The sequence below is a fragment of the Hyla sarda genome, chromosome 1 (genome assembly GCF_029499605.1).
Source record: "Hyla sarda isolate aHylSar1 chromosome 1, aHylSar1.hap1, whole genome shotgun sequence".
NCBI classification, from domain to species: domain Eukaryota; kingdom Metazoa; phylum Chordata; class Amphibia; order Anura; family Hylidae; genus Hyla; species Hyla sarda.
This window is the reverse complement of record NC_079189.1, coordinates 367548686-367566998: the sequence shown is the minus strand read 5'-3', so window position 1 is coordinate 367566998 and position 18313 is coordinate 367548686. Positions and strand designations below refer to the sequence as shown.

The window sequence follows — 18313 nt, the reverse complement described above, 5'->3', positions numbered from 1 at the left end:
TTGGACTTTAATGGCTGAACGTAGCCAACTGGTGACTACATTTAGGTTAATTTCAGCACATTTACATTTATTAGGCACAGCAGATCAGGCTTTTGTGTCCTGCAAAGTAAACATATACATGAGGGAAATGGATATGGTAGTCACTAGTCCTGGCTATTAGATTGAAAGAGGCCAGTGGCACTTCAAGGTAATAGAATCACTGCTCTGTATATGAAACCAACTGTTCAGAATGGCTGTGTGGGAACACCTGAGAGGGCCTGCTGCAGTGCTGACATGCGAGTAGAAAGGATCAGAGCCAAATGATAAGCACGGAAGAAGAAAGCAATGTCGCACTCACCGGTCCGGTATGAACTTTTTTATTGAAGAATGGCAGCTGGTGTACAGGTTAGTGTAGTGAGGGTGCCTCCATGGAATAGTATCCATGTATCCGTTTCGTGTGCTGTGCACACTTTCTCTACAAACACTCAAAGATTGGGTGTGGAGTTGGAGTCTATATCCAAACCTACACAGGTGACGCTCACAACAGTGTTATACAAAAATACACATAAAAATGTTACAAAAATGTTACAAAAAATTCTTACAATGTGAAGCACGTTGGATAATTTGTTTCGATGTTTTAGATCCTATTGGAATAAACAACAGGAACGATTTGAGTTCATTTTTGTAACATTTTTGTACAATTTTTATGTGTATTTTTGAATAACACTGTTGTGAGCGTCACCTGTGTAGGTGTGGATATAGACTCCACCCCCCGCCCAATCTTTGAGCGTTGACAGATGAAGTTTGCACAGCACACGAAATAGATACCCTCCGTTCCATGGAGGCGCCCCCGCTACAATGACCTGTACACCCACTGCTATTCTTCAATAAAGAAGTTATTACCGGTGAGTGCGACATTGCTTTCTTCCTCCGTGTTTATCATAAATGAGTATATGTTGGCATCATGTAAGAATTGAAAAGGAAAAGACGGGCTCACCAGCTGTAATGTCTTCAGCTTGGAGTCTTCACAAACTGGGCCTCATTTACTAAGGCTTTTCCAAGTAGATTTTTTTAGGGTTTTTTGTGTCACATGTTGTGCGACAGAATTTACGACCAAAAAACCCTACTAACTCTCCACTTTACTCTGAAAACCCTATAAAGGGACGTGGCCATCATGGAAATGGGGCGTCTACAAAAAAAAACTACATTTTCAAAAGAAACCTATAAATTTACTAAAGTTTCCACATAAAATGTGGTGGATTTGAGCTTTGGAAAATCCGACAGCTCAGAGCATATATTTAGAATAGCAGAATGTAGGGAAAATCACCAAATACAACATATAATAGTAAATACCATGGAAAAATAGGTGTCGTAAACAAAAATCCACAAAAAAACTACACTCCACCCTTAGTAAATGAGGCTCACTGTGTCGGCAAGACACATTTAATGCCCAGAAAGCAAAGAAAACATGAGCACCACAGGTGATTTCAACCTTATTCTTGGAGCTTGCTTTATAAATACAATGGCCCTGATTTATTAAGAGTGGAGTGTGCAGATATTTTTCTACGATATTTACTAATGTTTCCCTACATTTTGCTTTTTTTTTTTACCTGTTCTGAGCTGTTAGGTTTTCCAGAGCTCAAATCCACTACATTTTCTGTGGATACCTTGTGTAAATATGTTGGTATTTTTCAAAAATGTCGGGGACAAGTCCACTTTTCAGCAACCACGCCCCCTTTTCCCAGTGGCCACGCCTCTTTTTCAGTTTTTTTCAGTTAAATGTAGAGTTGGTTGGGTTTTTGATTTTTTCGGCACAAATTCTGGTGCAGACAGTAATTCTGGCACAATGCTACAAATTCTAGTGCATAACCCAACAAAACAGGTCAGGTTTACAGTAGTAATTCCGGGCCAATATGTACCCTCCCTAAAAAAGCAAAAATCCAAGTGGTGAAGAAAAAGTGAGATTAAAAGCTGTGTAGAAACGCAGATGCGTTTGGAACCGTCCGGAGCCATGACTATGAACCGGACAGTTCGAAGCGCGTTGGCGTTTCTACCCAGCTTTTAATCTCACTTTTTCTTCACCACTTGGATTTTTGCTTAAAGTTTTGACTTTTATCTATACTTTGGGAGCTGGAGTTCTGCACATCTATTTTTGCTTTTGGTCTCATTCTGCCAAGATGTGGCTTGGGCTTTCACTCCGTGCTCTGTGATTACTACCATCATCCTCCTCATACATTCATAAGGCGGTGAGCTGTTTTTTCTTTGTTATATTCATAAATGTTTACCTACATGCTGCAATTTGTCTTTATGAAAATGATTTAACCTTGATAAAGAGAATGTGTAGCGCTTGTGTCACGATTCGGCAGGCTGGAGGTGGATCCTCTGTGCCAGAGAGGGATTGGCGTGGACCGTGTCAGTGGACCGGTTCTAAGTTGCTACTGGTATTCACCAGAGCCCGCCGCAAAGCTGGATGGTCTTGCAGCGGCGGTAGCAACCAGGTCGTATCCACTGGCAACGGCTCAACCTCTCTGACTGCTGAGATAAGCGCGGTACAAGGGAGTAGACAAGAGCAAGGTCAGACGTAGCAGAAGGTCGGGACAGGTGGCAAGGTTCGTAGTCAATGGTGGAATAGCAGGAGGTCTGGAACACAGTATGGGTAACACAGTAAAGCTTTCTCAAGGCACAAGGCAACAAGATCCGGCAAGGAAGTGCAGGGGAAGTGAGTTCATATAGCCAGGGAGCAGGTGGAAACTAATTAGGGTGATTGGGCCAGGCACCATCATTGGTGCACTGGCCCTTTAAATCTCAGAGCGCTGGCGCGCGCGCGCCCAAGAGAGCGGAGCCGCGCGCGCCAGAGCATGACAGCCGGGGACCGGGACAGGTAAGTGACCTGGGGTGCGATTTGCGGGCGGGCTCGTCCCGCTATGCGAATCGCATCCCCGCCGGCCATGTCAGTGCAGCGCTCCCGGTCAGCGGGTCTGACCGGGGCGCTGCAGGGAGAGAAACGCCGCGAGCGCTTCGGGGAGGAGCAGGGACCCGGAGCGCTCGGCGTAACAGTACCCCCCCCCCCTTAGGTCTCCCCCTCTTTTTGTCTGGATGTCGCTCCACAGAGGATGAGCACATCGGGAGCGATTGTAGAGTCTCCTTCTGGGGGACAGTGAAGTCCTGGGTTTTAACAAGAATGGCAGACCGGTCAGAAGGAGTGGGAATGGGGAGGGGGGGTAGAGGGTGAGGCTTGGCACGGGGCAGAGTGTCACCAGGACGGGGACTATGAGGGGGCACGGCACAGTCCTGACAGGCCTTGGGGAGACCAGGCACAGGAGGAGACAATGAGGACCGATAGACGGGGCTGGGAGCAGACGTGAGGCACTCTTTGCGGCAAGCAGGACCCCAATTCTTGATCTCCCCGGTGGTCCAGTCAAGGGTGGGAGAATGGTGCTGGAGCCATGGCAGACCGAGGAGGATTTCAGAGGTACAGCCGGGCAAAACCAAAAATTCAATTTCCTCGAGATGCGGTCCAATGTTCATAAGCAGGGGCACTGTGCGATAACGCACAGTGCAGTGCAGCTTGACTCCGTTGACCGAAGAAATATAGAGCGGCTTGATGAGACGGGTCACCGGGATGCAGTACGTATCAAGCAAAGAGGCCAGAATAAAATTTCCAGAAGAACCAGAGTCCAAGACGGCCACAGCAGAGAAGGAGGAGTTGGCAGAAGGAGAAATCCGTACGGGCACAGAGAGACATGGAGAAGCAGACTCCGTACCCAGAGACGCCAGGCCCATATGAGCAGGTTGCGTGCGTGCATTTTCCAGACATGGAGGACGAATAGGGCAATTCACCAAGAAATGTTCGGTACTAGCGCAGTACAGACATAGATTTTTATCCCTACGGCGAGATCTCTCTTCAATAGTCAGGCGAGACCGATCTACTTGCATAGGCTTCTCGGCGGGAGGCACAGGGGTAGATTGCAAGGGATACCGAGAGAGAGGTGCCCAGGGATTAAGGTCTTTTTCCTGGCGGAGTTCCTGGTGTCTTTCCGAAAAACGCATGTCAATGCGGGTGGCCAAATGGATAAGTTCATGCAGGTTGGCAGGAATCTCTCGTGCGGGCAGCACATCTTTGATGTTACTGGATAGGCCTTTTTTAAAGGTCGCGCAGAGAGCCTCGTTGTTCCAAGATAATTCGGAAGCGAGAGTACGAAATCGGATGGCGTACTCGCCTACTGAAGAATTACCTTGGACCAGGTTCAGCAGGGCAGTCTCGGCAGAAGAAGCTCGGGCTAGTTCCTCGAAGACACTGCGAACCTCAGAGAAGAAGGAGTGTACAGAGGCGGTGACAGGGTCATCGCAGTCCCAGAGCGGTGTGGCCCAAGACAAAGCCTTCCCAGACAGGAGACTGACCACGAAAGCCACCTTCGACCGTTCTGTAGGAAATTGGTCCGACAACATCTCCAAATGAAGGGAACATTGTGACAGAAAACCACGGCAGAGTCTAGAGTCCCCATCAAATTTGTCCGGCAGGGACAAGCGGAGGTTAGGAGCGGCCACTCGCTGCGGAGGAGGTGCAGGAGCTGGTGGAGGTGATGGTAGCTGCTGTTGCAGATGCTGTATTTGCGACTGTAGTTGCTGTACCATGGTGGACACTTCCGACAGCTGGTGACTTAGATGGGCGATCTGTCGGGATTGCTGGGCGACCACCGTGGTGAGGTCAGAGACAGCTGGCAGGGGAACCTCAGCGGGATCCATGGCCGGATCTACTGTCACGATTCGGCAGGCTGGAGGTGGATCCTCTGTGCCAGAGAGGGATTGGCATGGACCGTGTCAGTGGACTGGTTCTAAGTTGCTACTGGTATTCACCAGAGCCCGCCGCAAAGCGGGATGGTCTTGCAGCGGCGGTAGCAACCAGGTCGTATCCACTGGCAATGGCTCAACCTCTCTGACTGCTGAGATAAGCGCAGTACAAGGGAGTAGACAAGAGCAAGGTCAGACGTAGCAGAAGGTCGGGACAGGCGGCAAGGTTTGTAGTCAATGGTGGAATAGCAGGAGGTCTGGAACACAGTATGGGTAACACAGTAAAGCTTTCTCAAGGCACAAGGCAACAAGATCCGGCAAGGAAGTGCAGGGGAAGTCAGTTCATATAGCCAGGGAGCAGGTGGAAACTAATTAGGGTGATTGGGCCAGGCACCATCATTGGTGCACTGGCCCTTTAAATCTCAGAGCGCTGGCGGGCGCGCGCCCTAGAGAGCGGAGCCGCGCGCGCCAGAGCATGACAGCCGGGGACCGGGACAGGTAAGTGACCTGGGGTGCGATTCGCGGGCGGGCTCGTCCCGCTATGCGAATCGCATCCCCGCCGGCCATGTCAGTGCAGCGTTCCCGGTCAGCGGGTCTGACCGGGGCGCTGCAGGGAGAGAAACGCCGCGAGCGCTTCGGGGAGGAGCAGGGACCCGGAGCGCTCGGTGTAACAGCTTGAAACATGTAGGTTACCTTGATTTTATGGAGGTTGTAGACTGTATTTGGATAGAGTCACACACAGCGCATATGCAGTGTATTTGATGCTGCGAGAAATATGCCGGGCAGTAGAAAATATGCTGCGCATGTGCTAGGAGCAGACACACAGGACTTTCCCTGCTGCAGCCCTGTGTGTGCAGTAAGGCAGCCGCATGTCACAGTTACATTGGTGCACTCGGCCCACCTCCAAACCTCCCTGCACACACAAGGCTTGTTCAGGGAAAGTGTGTTTGCTCTTAACGCATATGGGAGGACATTTATCATTAGGTGTCTATTGTAGACACAGATCTACCCCTTTACACTGCTTGTCAAATTTACACTCTTGCTCAAAATTGACAAAAGTTGCGCACATCCTTTGATAAATTTTGCGCAAATATAGAAATGCCCCCCCCCCTCTCGCTCTACCGTGCACTCCTTCTCTACCTCACACTTCAGAGCTTTGGCATTTTCCCGCGGTACACTGCTCACATAGCTACAAGTGCTGGAGCAGCAGTGTGTGCCGAACAAAAATCTGCACAATAGTAAAATCATAAATCTTTATAAAGTACACAGAATGTCTGGGTTTAAAAAATGTGTAATTTTGTTGAACAATATGTCCCCTTACCTCTATATCAGTTTTTACCAACGAGAATGCCTCCAAGTGTTGCAAAACTTGGCATGCTGGGAGTTGCAGTTTTGCAAAAGCTGGAGGCACCCTGGTTGGTGAACACTCTGTACATGTACCAGAGCTGAGTGTGTGATCATGTACATGTAGCATAAATTAGTGTGCAACATGTGTATGGAGCAGAGCTGAATGTGTGATTATGTGTAAGCATGACCACGCACACACTCAACTCTGCTAAATACACCTGATCACACACTCAGCTATGCTGCATACACATGATCACACACTCAGCTCTGCTGCATACACATGATCACTCTCTCAGCTCGGCTGCATGCACATGATCACACACTCAGCTCTGCTGCATGCACACAATGAATTTTACACAGTTCGAAGTTTGAACTGTGGCGGGAAGTATTTCTGGATATTTTAGGTATTTTTGGTACGTGTGCTCCTTGATGTTTTATATTTGCGTAAAAAATTTCGGCAATGCGCAAAGTTTGACAGCGTAAACAAACCTTACGCAGGTAATAAATAAGTGTACACTGCATTTTTCACTCCATGGTGCACGGACAATAGACAACATCTGAAAATGTTCCACCCAAAAATATGCACAAAAAAGACGCAATGAGTGACACTGCGCAAAATAATGCATCAAAAAATAAACATCAAAAAGGGTAAAATCATTGAAAAATTTCCCCCATAGAGCGTATCTACCGTTGCCCAGCAAATTTCTACCAGCAGCAAATACACTATGTATTGGATGTGTATGATCCTACCCTTATTGTAGAAAATCACCTTATTCACACCTGGATGGTTCTTCTTTTTTTTTTTCCTCGTGATCTCATTTTGAAAGGATATTGACTTATAAATGTCATGTTTGAGTAAATTGTCATGTAAACCCAGCCTTAAGATGTTAAATAACAGTAAATTTAAAGTTCACAAATCCTGTATGGCATTGGCAACACACAGAATCCCTGTGGTTCTGTACCATACAATAGACATTTTGTGTACTGCTGCATTGTCTTTATGAATGACATCTTAACATGGAGGTATTCTTTCCTAGAATCCATACGTGAATGTTTTCATATAAACCCAGGAAAATCTTACTTAACTTCATGTAAAATCCGGGGAATATTTTGGTACAATATGTGCTTATGGACTTCTTTAGGTGCTGAATTGCTCCATCAGCAAGTAATCTAAATTAAAAAAAAAACTTTAAACCTTTTACTGCCAAGAATGTGCCCCATATGTCCAGGAAAAGAAGCACTACTGCAGCCATACATGTATCTGACATGTTTTTGCTACTAAATCTCAGGCTTTAAACATGACTAGAGTGGAAATCTCTTATGAATGTTTTACAGAAGATTGTTGTGTAAGTATGGAGCGGGCTTAGGAGCTCAGCCTGCTCATTACCTGCGGCTTCTAGGGGGTTAGGAGCTGCATGCTGATTCTTTCTAACCTCTGATTAGCCCCTTCAAATGCAATTACGGGTGCTGATTGGATGTCATGGCAGCCAAGGGTCTGATAAAGGCCTTCATGGCTGTCATGGTAAGACTCTTATTACAGCCTGCCAAAAAATGCTAAAATTTGTTGACAGAGTTTACCAATGGCAAGACATTTTTAAATGCTTTTACCAGAAAACTCTTGCAAAAAATTGCTGCAATGCACAGCTAAGCAATTGCTAAAAGTTGGTGAAAATTTTTCACAAAAAACATCAAATAATCCCCCCTCCCCCCAAGAAGTCAAAATTCTGAATATATCTGTACATGAAAAAAATATGATCTTTCTACATTTGTTTATACTTACGCTAGTCACTCTTCTATAGTTAAACATGTATTCTTTAGATATATGCATTAAAAGTGACCAAGAGAGGTATTTTATATTGAATATGTTTGACAGAGTGACTAACATCAGCAGTAACAATTTAGACTCATTCATATGGACGGATCTACAGCGTATTTTACGCTGAGGATCCGCTGACAATGGGCCCTACAGTGCTGCCTCCTCTGTGCCTGCTCATAGTGGCAATCCGCTGCTACGAGCAGACATGCGCATTATACTCGCGCATATCGCGGTTGATCTCGGCCTAGCTCGGGGAGCGGGCGCAATGTGTGCGAGTACACTGCGCATGCGCATGGTGACTCTTACATCGCAGCAGTGTGTCTGCCCGTAGAAGCCGATTGCCGCTATGGGCAGGCACAGAGCAGGCAGCACTGTAGGATCTGGACGTGTGAATGAGTCCTTAGGAAAATAATAGCCAAATCGTGGGACGTGACAATTCTTGTGTGCATGTGTTTCCCAGTAACGCTTCTGATTATTAAAGTGACTGTGTTTGTGTGTGTTTCTGGTAAGCTCCACTTGGTCACACTGTGTAAGAGGCCATTGCTTGACCACTGCTCCTCCCTCATTTCCAGGACCAGTAAGCCTCCCACCCATGCTGGTAAACAAAATGGGTCAAATTAGCATTTTTTTCTCAGTCATATTACTCACCATCACTCTCAGATTCTGTACTGTCTAGTTTTGCATCTACATCAATCCCAACTGCAAGGAAAAGAAAACACAGTCACAATATTAGCAGATTAACACACTTATTATCCCCTTAACCCACAATGACATACATGTATATCATGGTGGCAGGAAGTATTGAGTGGCCTTGGGATCCAAGCCCTTTCCATACCTGGACACTGTCAGCTGCCTTTAACAGCTGACAGCCGTGGTCAGTAACCGTCATTGGAGATCACTCTAATAGTCAATGCTAAGAGCAGAATTTAGACAATAAAAAGCTGTCAGTGTACTGTCTGGGGACTGATCACCTTCCCTGCAGGAGCTAGATGACATCCAAAGGTCCCTGACGTGACATAACAAACTCAAAACCTGCTAAAAACTCAGGTTATGGAGTATAACATATCACAGTAAAGTTACCTAAAGTGTATGGAGAACTGTATATCCTATGTAAGTATAGCTTTGTTGTATATGTTCTTTAGTTACTGAATCAGAAAATCTAATAACAATTGTCAACTGTAATAAAAGAAACATAATAAATGTAATAAATGTTCTAAAGCAGAATACTGTATACATCTTGTGGTGTTGTAGCAGGTCTACAGCTAGAGTCAGGCTAAGATGAGGCATCCTAGTGGAAAGCCTTACTCTTCAGTGTTTTCCTCCTTTTCCTCCTTTTTCCTCCTTTTCTTAAAATAATAGAAGGTAACCCCTAAAGCTATGTTGACACCATGTTTTTAAGGCATATTTTATAAATGAAAATAACATTGATGCTTCTAGTTCAAAGTTCATGCAATGAAACAAACCACACATAGTAAAATAATGCATACAAATAAGAGTCAATGTGATGTGTTTGATACATACCTTCATCCATCAGGATCTCCATTTGACTTTTTACTTTTCTGACCATTTTTATTGCAAAAAAATTGTAATCCCTTAAATAGAATCCTTGGCACCTGATAAGTTGACGAAAAATGGTTGTAGTGCCTAGACTGAAAGCACTGAGCATTGTATAGGTGTCACATAATCTGATCTCATGTTAAATAATAAACTACGCCACACCTTATTCTCATACAAGACAAGGTAAGATGAGTATGAAAACAGTTCAAATTCACCAACAGAATACAAGTAGAAAAGGTATTATGTGAAAAATAATATACATGCAGTCCAGATGACCAGCTGCTCAATTGAGAAATATGATTTTAATTTTTTAGCCTAAACCACTGGGTTATCAGGGACAGGGTGTCAGGGTTAGGACTTTAACATGTGGGTCTCTTAAAAATGGTTACCATAGACACAGCATTACAGAGAGGTGACTGGTGATTCTTTACTTAGGGAGCTCCAAACACTAAGTACTGAGTCACAAAGATGTTGTTACTGCTATTTTCTAGGTAATTACTAGTTAATGGGGTACTCAAGAATTAGAATTAATAACAAAATGTGCAAGTACCCCTAGAGATTGACAGGTGCCTCGTCACAAGAAGCAAAGCCTGTGTTGATACCAGCCAGTATGTCTTTATTACAGATACAATTGTGTTTTGCAGAGTGTTCTTCAACCTTTATAAATATGTTACTGTCATTTGCTGCATATCCATAGTTTTTTGGTAATATGGTGGTAGGAAAGTTGGGTTTCCCACCAGGCTAAGAGTGTTAGCTGTAAATTGATAATGGAAACATCAGTGTTCCTGTATGATGAGCCACCATTGGTACAACTGTGTGTGAGAAATAGACAGCCAAGAAAGGAAAGCTGGGGAGGATTGAGAGAGAGATCTGTACCTACCTACACAGACAAGTCCTGACCCGTGAGACTGCTAATTTATCAAAGGAGAGAAGTACGCTGTGCAATACAATAGACAGGAAGGATGGCGTAGTGATCATTGCTATTCAACAGACACTGAGGGCACAAGACCAACACTCATGTTAGACCCCTGTTACAAGCAAGCAATAGTCTATATATTTGTCTGAACTTTATTTGCAGGCTTTATTCTTCCAAAATCAGCACAAAGGTAAACATAGGTTACATATGGGATATGGCATTCACATGGCTTCTCTGCTCTGGAATATGGAAGTCACAAGGCTGCTCTAGGATTTGGAATTCACACAGTCCCCTTGCTCTGGAACATGGAATTAACACTGTTGCTCTTCTCTGGGATAAAGAATTCACACAATTGCTATGCTCTGGGATAGGGAATTCACACGGTTGCTATTCACTGGGAGATGGAAGTCACATGGCTGCTTTGAGATATAGAATTCACATGATTGCTCTGCTCTGGGATAGGGAATTAACATGGTAACTTTTCTTTGGGATATGGAAGTCACATGGCTGCTTGGTATATAGAATTCACATGGTTGCTCTGCTCTGGGATAGGGAATTCACATGGTTGCTTTTCTCTGGTATATGAAAGTCACATAGCTGCTTGGGATATAGCATTCACATGATTTCTCTGCTCTGGGATAGGGAATTTGCGTGGTTGCTCTGCTCTGGGATAGGGAATTTGCGTGGTTGCTCTGCTCTGGGATAGGGAATTTGCGCGGTTGCTCTGCTCTGGGATAGGGAATTTGCACGGTTGCTCTGCTCTGGGATAGGGAACTTGCGTGGTTGTTCTGCTCTGGGATAGGGAATTTGCGCGGTTGCTCTTCTCTGGGATAGGGAATTTGCCCGGTTGCTCTGCTCTGGGAAAGGAAACTTGCGATATTGCTCTGCTCTGGGAAAGGGAATTTGCGTGGTTGCTCTGCTCTGGGATAGTGAATTTGCGCAGTTGCTCTGCTCTGGGATAGGAAACTTGTGTGGTTGCTCTGCTCTGGGAAAGGGAATTTACGCGGTTGCTCTGCTCTGGGATAGGGAATTTGCGTGGTTGCTCTGCTCTGGGATAGTGAATTTGCGTGGTTGCTCTGCTCTGGGGAAGGGAATTTATGCGGTTGCTCTGCTCGATCACTGGATTGTTGCTGCTTGTAATTAGAATCTTTTAAAGTCATTTTTCAACAATATATCAAAACTGACTAGATGACATAGCAACAAGAATTACACACAGCCAGGACCTTTATCTACAAAGGCATCATAGAAGAACACTTTACTTGGTTATCTTGGTATTGGGCCAACCTTGCAATGTTTGGGCTTTTCATTTGTCTTTTTTTTTTCTGTGCAGGCATCCAAAAGGGTGAAAAAATTGGACAGTGTTTACAACACTTACAAGGACATGAAGGAAGAGTGGAGGAGCTCAAAGGATCCTGCTTTTATATAATCACAAAGTAGGGATTTTATCATTTAGTTCATGTACTGAAGAAAAATAGGCATCACTCACCGGTTTAGTAGTGTCACAAAATTATTTTATTCAAAGGTGCAGTATAAACGGGTGCAAGCACGGACGAGACCTTAGGGGACACAGCTAGTCAGCAGAATGCCAGTTAAAAGCTGTTGCGTGTGCATGTAGCATGCTTCGTCAGACCCTACCTGTCTTGCTTAACGTCACCGTTAATGAAGCTCCACCAGGTGACGTGTGCAAACACAGGTGTACAATCAAGAAGACATAATGACAATACATACATAATAAAATCAAAACAAAGCTAACTAATCTTAAATCAACTAGAGGAAAATGCTGTAATCCAATCGTTCAAACCTAGATTACCAGAAGCATTCAATTTAATTATCCATTTAGTTTTCTCCCGTCCAAATTTTCTTTCCCTTTAACCTGTTCCAAGCCTAGAAAGCGTATATTACTGCAGTTTTCTCCATGGACAGCGTTCATATGCTCAATAAAGCGATGAGAACCTTTTTTGGAACGAACAGAATAAACATGCTCTCTAAAGTGGGTGTCCAATGATCTTCTAGTGCTGCTGATAAAGAACCGTACAAACCATTGTATAAACTACCCATTGGGTTCTGCAGGTGATAAGACTATGCACAGTTATACCCCTCCTCTTTAGTGTTGAGCGGCATAGGCCATATTCGAATTCGCGAATATTCGCGAATATATGGGCGAATATTCGGCATATATTCGCGAATATTCGCATATTCGTTATATTCTCCTTGTATTTTCGCATATGCGAAAATTCGTGTATGCGAAAATTCGTATATGCTAATTTTCGCATGTGCGAAAGTTAGCATATGCGAAAATTAGCATATGCGAATTTTCGCACGCCAGTCTCACACAGTAGTATTAGAGCCTTCTTTACACCACACAAGCTGGAAGCAGAGAGGGGTGATCACTGTGATGTGTACTGTGAAAAAAAATAAATAAAAAAAAAAGAATATTCGTAATTACGAATATATAGCGCTATATTCGCGAAATTCGCGAATTCGCGAATATGCGATATTCGCGAATAATATTCGAATTGCGAATATTCGTGAGCAACACTACTCCTCTTATGGAAACAATTGCTCCTGGGTTCATATATCAGCACCAAATACAAGACCTACATTTGTGATTGCCTACAGGGCCTGCTCTTGTGAGCCAATCCACGTTTTTTGTTTTAGATGAGAAGTTGCTACTGGTAACTACATTTCTGCGATTTTTACAGTGCCTAAATGCTATTAACAGTCTTTCATGAACTAGCTTACCTACTCTGAATCATTTTTATTAGTGTTGAGCGGCATAGGCCATATTCGAATTTGCGATATTTTGCGAATATATGGACGAATATTCGTCATATATTCGCTAAATTCACATATTCGTAATATTCGTGTTTTATTTTTGCATATGCGATAAGATTCATATCATTGCAGGTGTTCAGATGTTCAACAAACTCCTCGAAGTTCGCCGACGTGCCATCCCGGGCAATGAACCCTTCATTTACGAACCTGAGGTAGCACCTGACGGACTGAGGAAAGGATTCCTTTCAGTAAAGATTAATTTATTATCAAATGAGGCAAAAAATCTCAGAGATGTAGTTACCAGTAACAACTTCTCAAGTGAAACAAAAAAACATGGATTGGCTCACATAATCAGGCCCTGTAGGCAATCTCAAATGCGGGACTTGTATTTGGTGCCGACATATAAACCAAGGAAGAATTGTTTCCATAGGAGGGGAGGATATAACTGTACATAGTCTTATCACCTGAAGGACCCAATGGGTAGTTTAAGGAGTGGTTTGTACCTGTGGTTGGTTCTATATCGGCAGCACTAAAAGATCATTGAACACCCGCTTTAGAGAGCATGTTTATTCTGTTCGTTCCAAAAAAGTTTCTCCTTGCTTTATTGAGCATATGAATGTTGTCCATGGAGGAAACTGCAGTAATCTACTCTTTCTAGGCTTGAAACAGGTTAATGGGAAAGAAAGATTTGGACGGGAGAAAACTCCTCCTCCAAATGGAGGCGAATTGGATTATTAAATTGAATGCTTCTGGTAACCTAGGTGTGAATGGTAGAGTGGATTACAGCATTTTCCTCTAGTTTATTTAAGATTAGTTAGCTCTGTTTTGATTTTATTATGTATGTATTGTCATTATGTCTTCTTGATTGTACACCTGTGTTTGCACACGTCACCGGGTGGAGCTTCTTTAATGGTAATGTTAAGCAAGACAGGTAGGGTCTGACAAAGAGTACTACAGGCACGCGCAACAGCTGTTACCTGGCTCTCTGCTGACTAGCTGCGTCCCCTTAGGTCTCGTCCGTGCTTGCACCCGTTTATGCTGCACCTCTAAATAAAAGAATTTTGTGACACTACTAAACCAGAGTGATGCCCATTTGTCTTCGGTACATGAATTTCAGATGAACTTGTTTTCAGTATGCGTTGGAGTAGTAGAGGGGTAGTTGTGCCGACTGCTGGGACTTTTGTTTTATTACATTTTATTATTTAGTATAGGCCTGATTGTGGCATAAAAAGTACAACATTTTTTCACAAAGCCCATTTGTGCAAAATTTAGCAACTTTTGGCTGGTTTACACAGCTGTCGCCAATTGCCACTTTAAATAAAGTGCAAGGAGATGTACATAATAGGGGATGGGGCCTCCATGACCTGGCAGATTAATAATAATTTGTGCCACTTAAATAGCATGTACTCTAGCTCGGAGCAAAGATTTTTATACAAAGTGCATGGCCAGCAACTGTTGAATCCAATGGCAGAAGGATTATACCAAGAGTAAATATGCCTTAAAAAACTCAAAAATCACATGAAGAAGAAAAAATATGTCTGCATTCACCATGGTATTCAAAGGCAGTTCATGCTTTTATTGTAGCAACATAATTAGCCGCTCTCCTTCCCTGCACCCCGGGTGAATTTATTTATCGACTCTGTTCATAATTATGTTGCTACAATAAAAGCATGAACTGCCTTTGAATACCATGGTGAGTGCAGACATATTTTTTCTTCTTCATGTGATTTTTGATTGCGGAATTGCCTATTCCTGCTAGTGTCTTGCACCCCATAATATTCATTTCACCGGGTTTAAATAAGTGCTTGCTTGGACTTTGCTATACACATTTGTTGTAGTGCCCATCCCCCACTCTCTCCTGTGTGGATATGCCTTAAAAAACTCTAATTTGATTATAAAATTACACATTCACCACAGAAGGCCACAAATCTGGATATCAGTATTAAACCTTTCCTCCTAGGGAAGTCTGACACAAGGTTATGTGTTCAAAAGTTAATATGGGATATTGAGTTTCATTGCCTTCTGTTTATAGCAACGCAAAGCTTCCCAATAGTAAAATATGCAGCACTTCTAACAATGACAATGACAGCAGTTAGAATGTTAGCTTTAGGTTATGTACACCTGAATAAAACATAAAAGAAATAGAATAATAAAGAGGGAAATGCCCAATGTAGCATGTATTGGGGTAAGATATTCACAGATCTGGCTCCACACATGCTTTATCCTGTTGTTTTCTTTTTCTTCAGATTGTTATCTACTACTTTTTTGCTGCACCATTTTGTTACACTAGCATCTATTGTTTTTCAAACTTTTCTTCTTAGGTGTATTAACAATATTTGCCTTCTTTCTAGTGTTCTACTTTATTCTTCTTAGCTTGTGGTCCCAATATTTGTTGGCAGCCATCTGTTCATATTGTCCACTATGTAAACTGGCATTTATAGATTTTTAATGTTATTTTATATTGTAGATTTGTCTATAAAGATTATTCTTGTTTATGTATCCATTTGAGTATTTCTTTATTTTTTTTTTTTTTGGTGTGTCATACCTAAATTATTGTAAAAGCTACAGTTTAGTGAGGAAGCATATTAAGATCACATGACTACATTTTTTATTATTTATTGAATATTTTTTGTACAATAGATTTATATATGCAAAAGATTGTGAATCAAGGGTTAAGGGAGTACTGCAGCCATAGAACACTTATACCCTATCCGCAGGATAAGGGATAAGTGTCTGATCGGGGGGGGGGGTCTGAACTCTGGGACCCCCGCAATCTCCCTTACGGGGCCCCCGGAACTGCCGCAGGCTAATGTTTGTGTCATCGATCTCACTAAGAAGTCAACATGCCCCCTCTTAAGCTCTATGGGAGAGGCGAGGATGCACAAACGCTGCATGTCTGTCTCTCCCGTAGAGATACATAGAGGGGGCGTGTTGGCCGTGGCATCATGCTGCGACCTACACGCCTCCAGAATGGGGACATCCGTGGCAGAGCCGGAGCCCTATACAGGAGATTGTGGGGGTCCCAGCATTCGGATCCCCCGCGATCAGACACTTATCCCCTATCTTGCAGATAGAGGATAAGTGTTCTATGACTGCAGTACTCCTTTATGACCCTGCTCAAATGGTAGCAAGTGCTAACCCCACTGGCTAAGCAGAAAATACCATGTTGTGTGTATTCCATTGCTAGTGATCCCTGAGCTTCTGTAGCCCTTTATAATAACATATGTAATTTTGAAATGCAGTAAATGCTATATTTTGATATGCATAATAATAACAAGAACACATATAAAGTAATGTTGGATGTTACTTTATATTGTATGTAATAACACATTTTGTTTGCTAGTTCTGGTCTTCAGGAAGGCACTGGAGGTCCTCTAGATGGAGGGGGTTTAGTTACAGCAATCCGAGGAGGAACTTCAAGATTCTTTCCTTTAGGTCTACCTGCAGAACCATCATTCTTATTGGGTTCTCCTCCTAGAATGTAAATAGTTATTTTATTAATATAATTTCCAGTACTAACTGATTTATCACATCCATCATACAAGTTTGGAAACTCCAGCAGGACAGTAATCCTGGTTCTAATCCTATTATATTAAGAGCGTATCCAAACATCACTTTAAAGGGGACATCTTATCCCCTATCCAAAGGAGGACACTGTTCCAGCGGCCAGACCCCCCGTAATCAGACATCTAATCCCTGATCCTTTGGATAGGGGATAAGATGTCCAGGGGCAGAGTTCCCCTTTAATAGACTTCCCCCTTGGTTTGAAAACTTACCAGCAGAAGAGTCTTGTTGGGCTTCCACTGCCTTCTCTGCTGCTTTTTTACTTCTCTTCTTATTTTCATCAGCTTGCTATAAAACAGATGACATCACCATACAACATTCGGAACAAATTAATGCATAAGGCATAACATTTTTCAACTTACACTTTGCAGTTTTTTCTTCAGTTCCAAAATTGATTCTTGATATCCTTTTGATGTGGCATTAAGGTAATATATGCTCATGCTAGACAGAAGATAAATGGTAAAGTAATAAATCAAAATATAATGATATAATATATGATCTCTTATTCATAAAAAGCAAAACTGTAAAAGCAATACAACCACTATTTATTGATTATAGGAAAGATGTATGAAGATTTATGATGCAACACTTATTATGACCAGCTTGGAGAGAGATGTGACATGTATCTGGGCCAGGAGTGGCTCATGATTAGATTTGAAGGGGATCTGTCAGTTCTAGATCATGCTCAGAGCTTAAATGTCAAAGAGGCTATACTGAGGTTCCTCTATACCCTCCCAGCCTTGACTGATTGATATGCAGGGCTTGTCTTCTAGAATAAATACATGCTTGGAGAAGTGGGGAGGCGTGCACATCCCCTTTGAGAACTGAGCTCTTACCATGACCTAGAGGTGACAGGTTCCCATTAAGCCTATTAGACTCCCTTAGTCCAGAAACATTGTCATTGATACTTTCCGGTTAAGGTTATTATAACCGCACTATTGGGACAACAAAGTAATCTGACCTACAGTTACAGTGCTGCCTGAATAGTTATTTCCCACAATATGATAATCTTGTATTACAGCTCATTTAATAGTGATTTGTTTCAAAGGTAATGTATGCTTTACTTTTGCCTGGGAAAACATTGTTTCTCAAGTTGCAAATCCATATCTAAAAACTAGGGTTGCCAAAGTGCTTTATTTCTTTCTAGGCAACTCAATGACACATTTTCTGTACCAGGATTCCCCAACTACTATGTGAGATTTACAGCATTGTTGTTATCTTTTATGGCAGATGTGTCTTTGGGTTCTTTTGATTCCACAGCTGGTTGTGTCTGCAGTTTTTTCTGTCTCTTTCTGTCACTGTCTCTTTCTGCTACTTGTTTAAATTGTACTCTGTATATCTATCAAACCTAGTGAAAAAAAATTGACTATATTGACATTGTAGATACATAACTTTATGGTAAATGTTTCACTGGTGCAAATAATTGAATGGTCACTGTCATTCATTTAAATGTTATTCATTTAAAAAGTGATAGTGAAAGTAAGCATCTTTTTAAATTATTTGTATTAATAATTTTATTTGTGACAAAATAATTATCTCTAAATCTTTGGCCACCAGGGTTTTCCCTT

The 18313-nt window shown here is 42.8% G+C and overlaps 2 protein-coding genes across 6 annotated transcripts in view; both read right to left on the bottom strand.

The window, feature by feature from the left end:
• LOC130275301 (transmembrane channel-like protein 2-B) overlaps positions 1–12005 on the bottom strand; it is a 147903-nt gene extending 135898 nt beyond the window's left edge. For 3 of the 5 annotated variants that reach the window (XR_008844729.1, XM_056523120.1, XM_056523144.1), the window contains exons 1-3: positions 11893–12005; positions 10371–10484; positions 8582–8632 (exon numbers count right to left, since the gene is read on the bottom strand). The gene's annotated coding sequence lies outside the window, so the exon portion shown is untranslated. Of the gene's footprint in view, positions 1–8581; positions 8633–10370; positions 10485–11781; positions 11815–11892 lie in introns of those variants that run through there. The other 2 variants (XM_056523136.1, XM_056523130.1) reach the window with 2 other exon arrangements.
• Positions 12006–16281: 4276 nt separating this feature from the next.
• The window catches only part of LOC130362012 (transmembrane channel-like protein 1), a 143160-nt gene continuing 141128 nt past the window's right edge, over positions 16282–18313 (bottom strand). The window contains exons 17-19 of the mRNA XM_056565882.1: positions 17108–17186; positions 16958–17033; positions 16282–16655 (exon numbers count right to left, since the gene is read on the bottom strand). Coding sequence (XP_056421857.1) covers positions 16534–16655; positions 16958–17033; positions 17108–17186 — 277 coding nt within the window. The 3' untranslated portion in view covers positions 16282–16533. The remainder of the gene's footprint in view (positions 16656–16957; positions 17034–17107; positions 17187–18313) is intronic.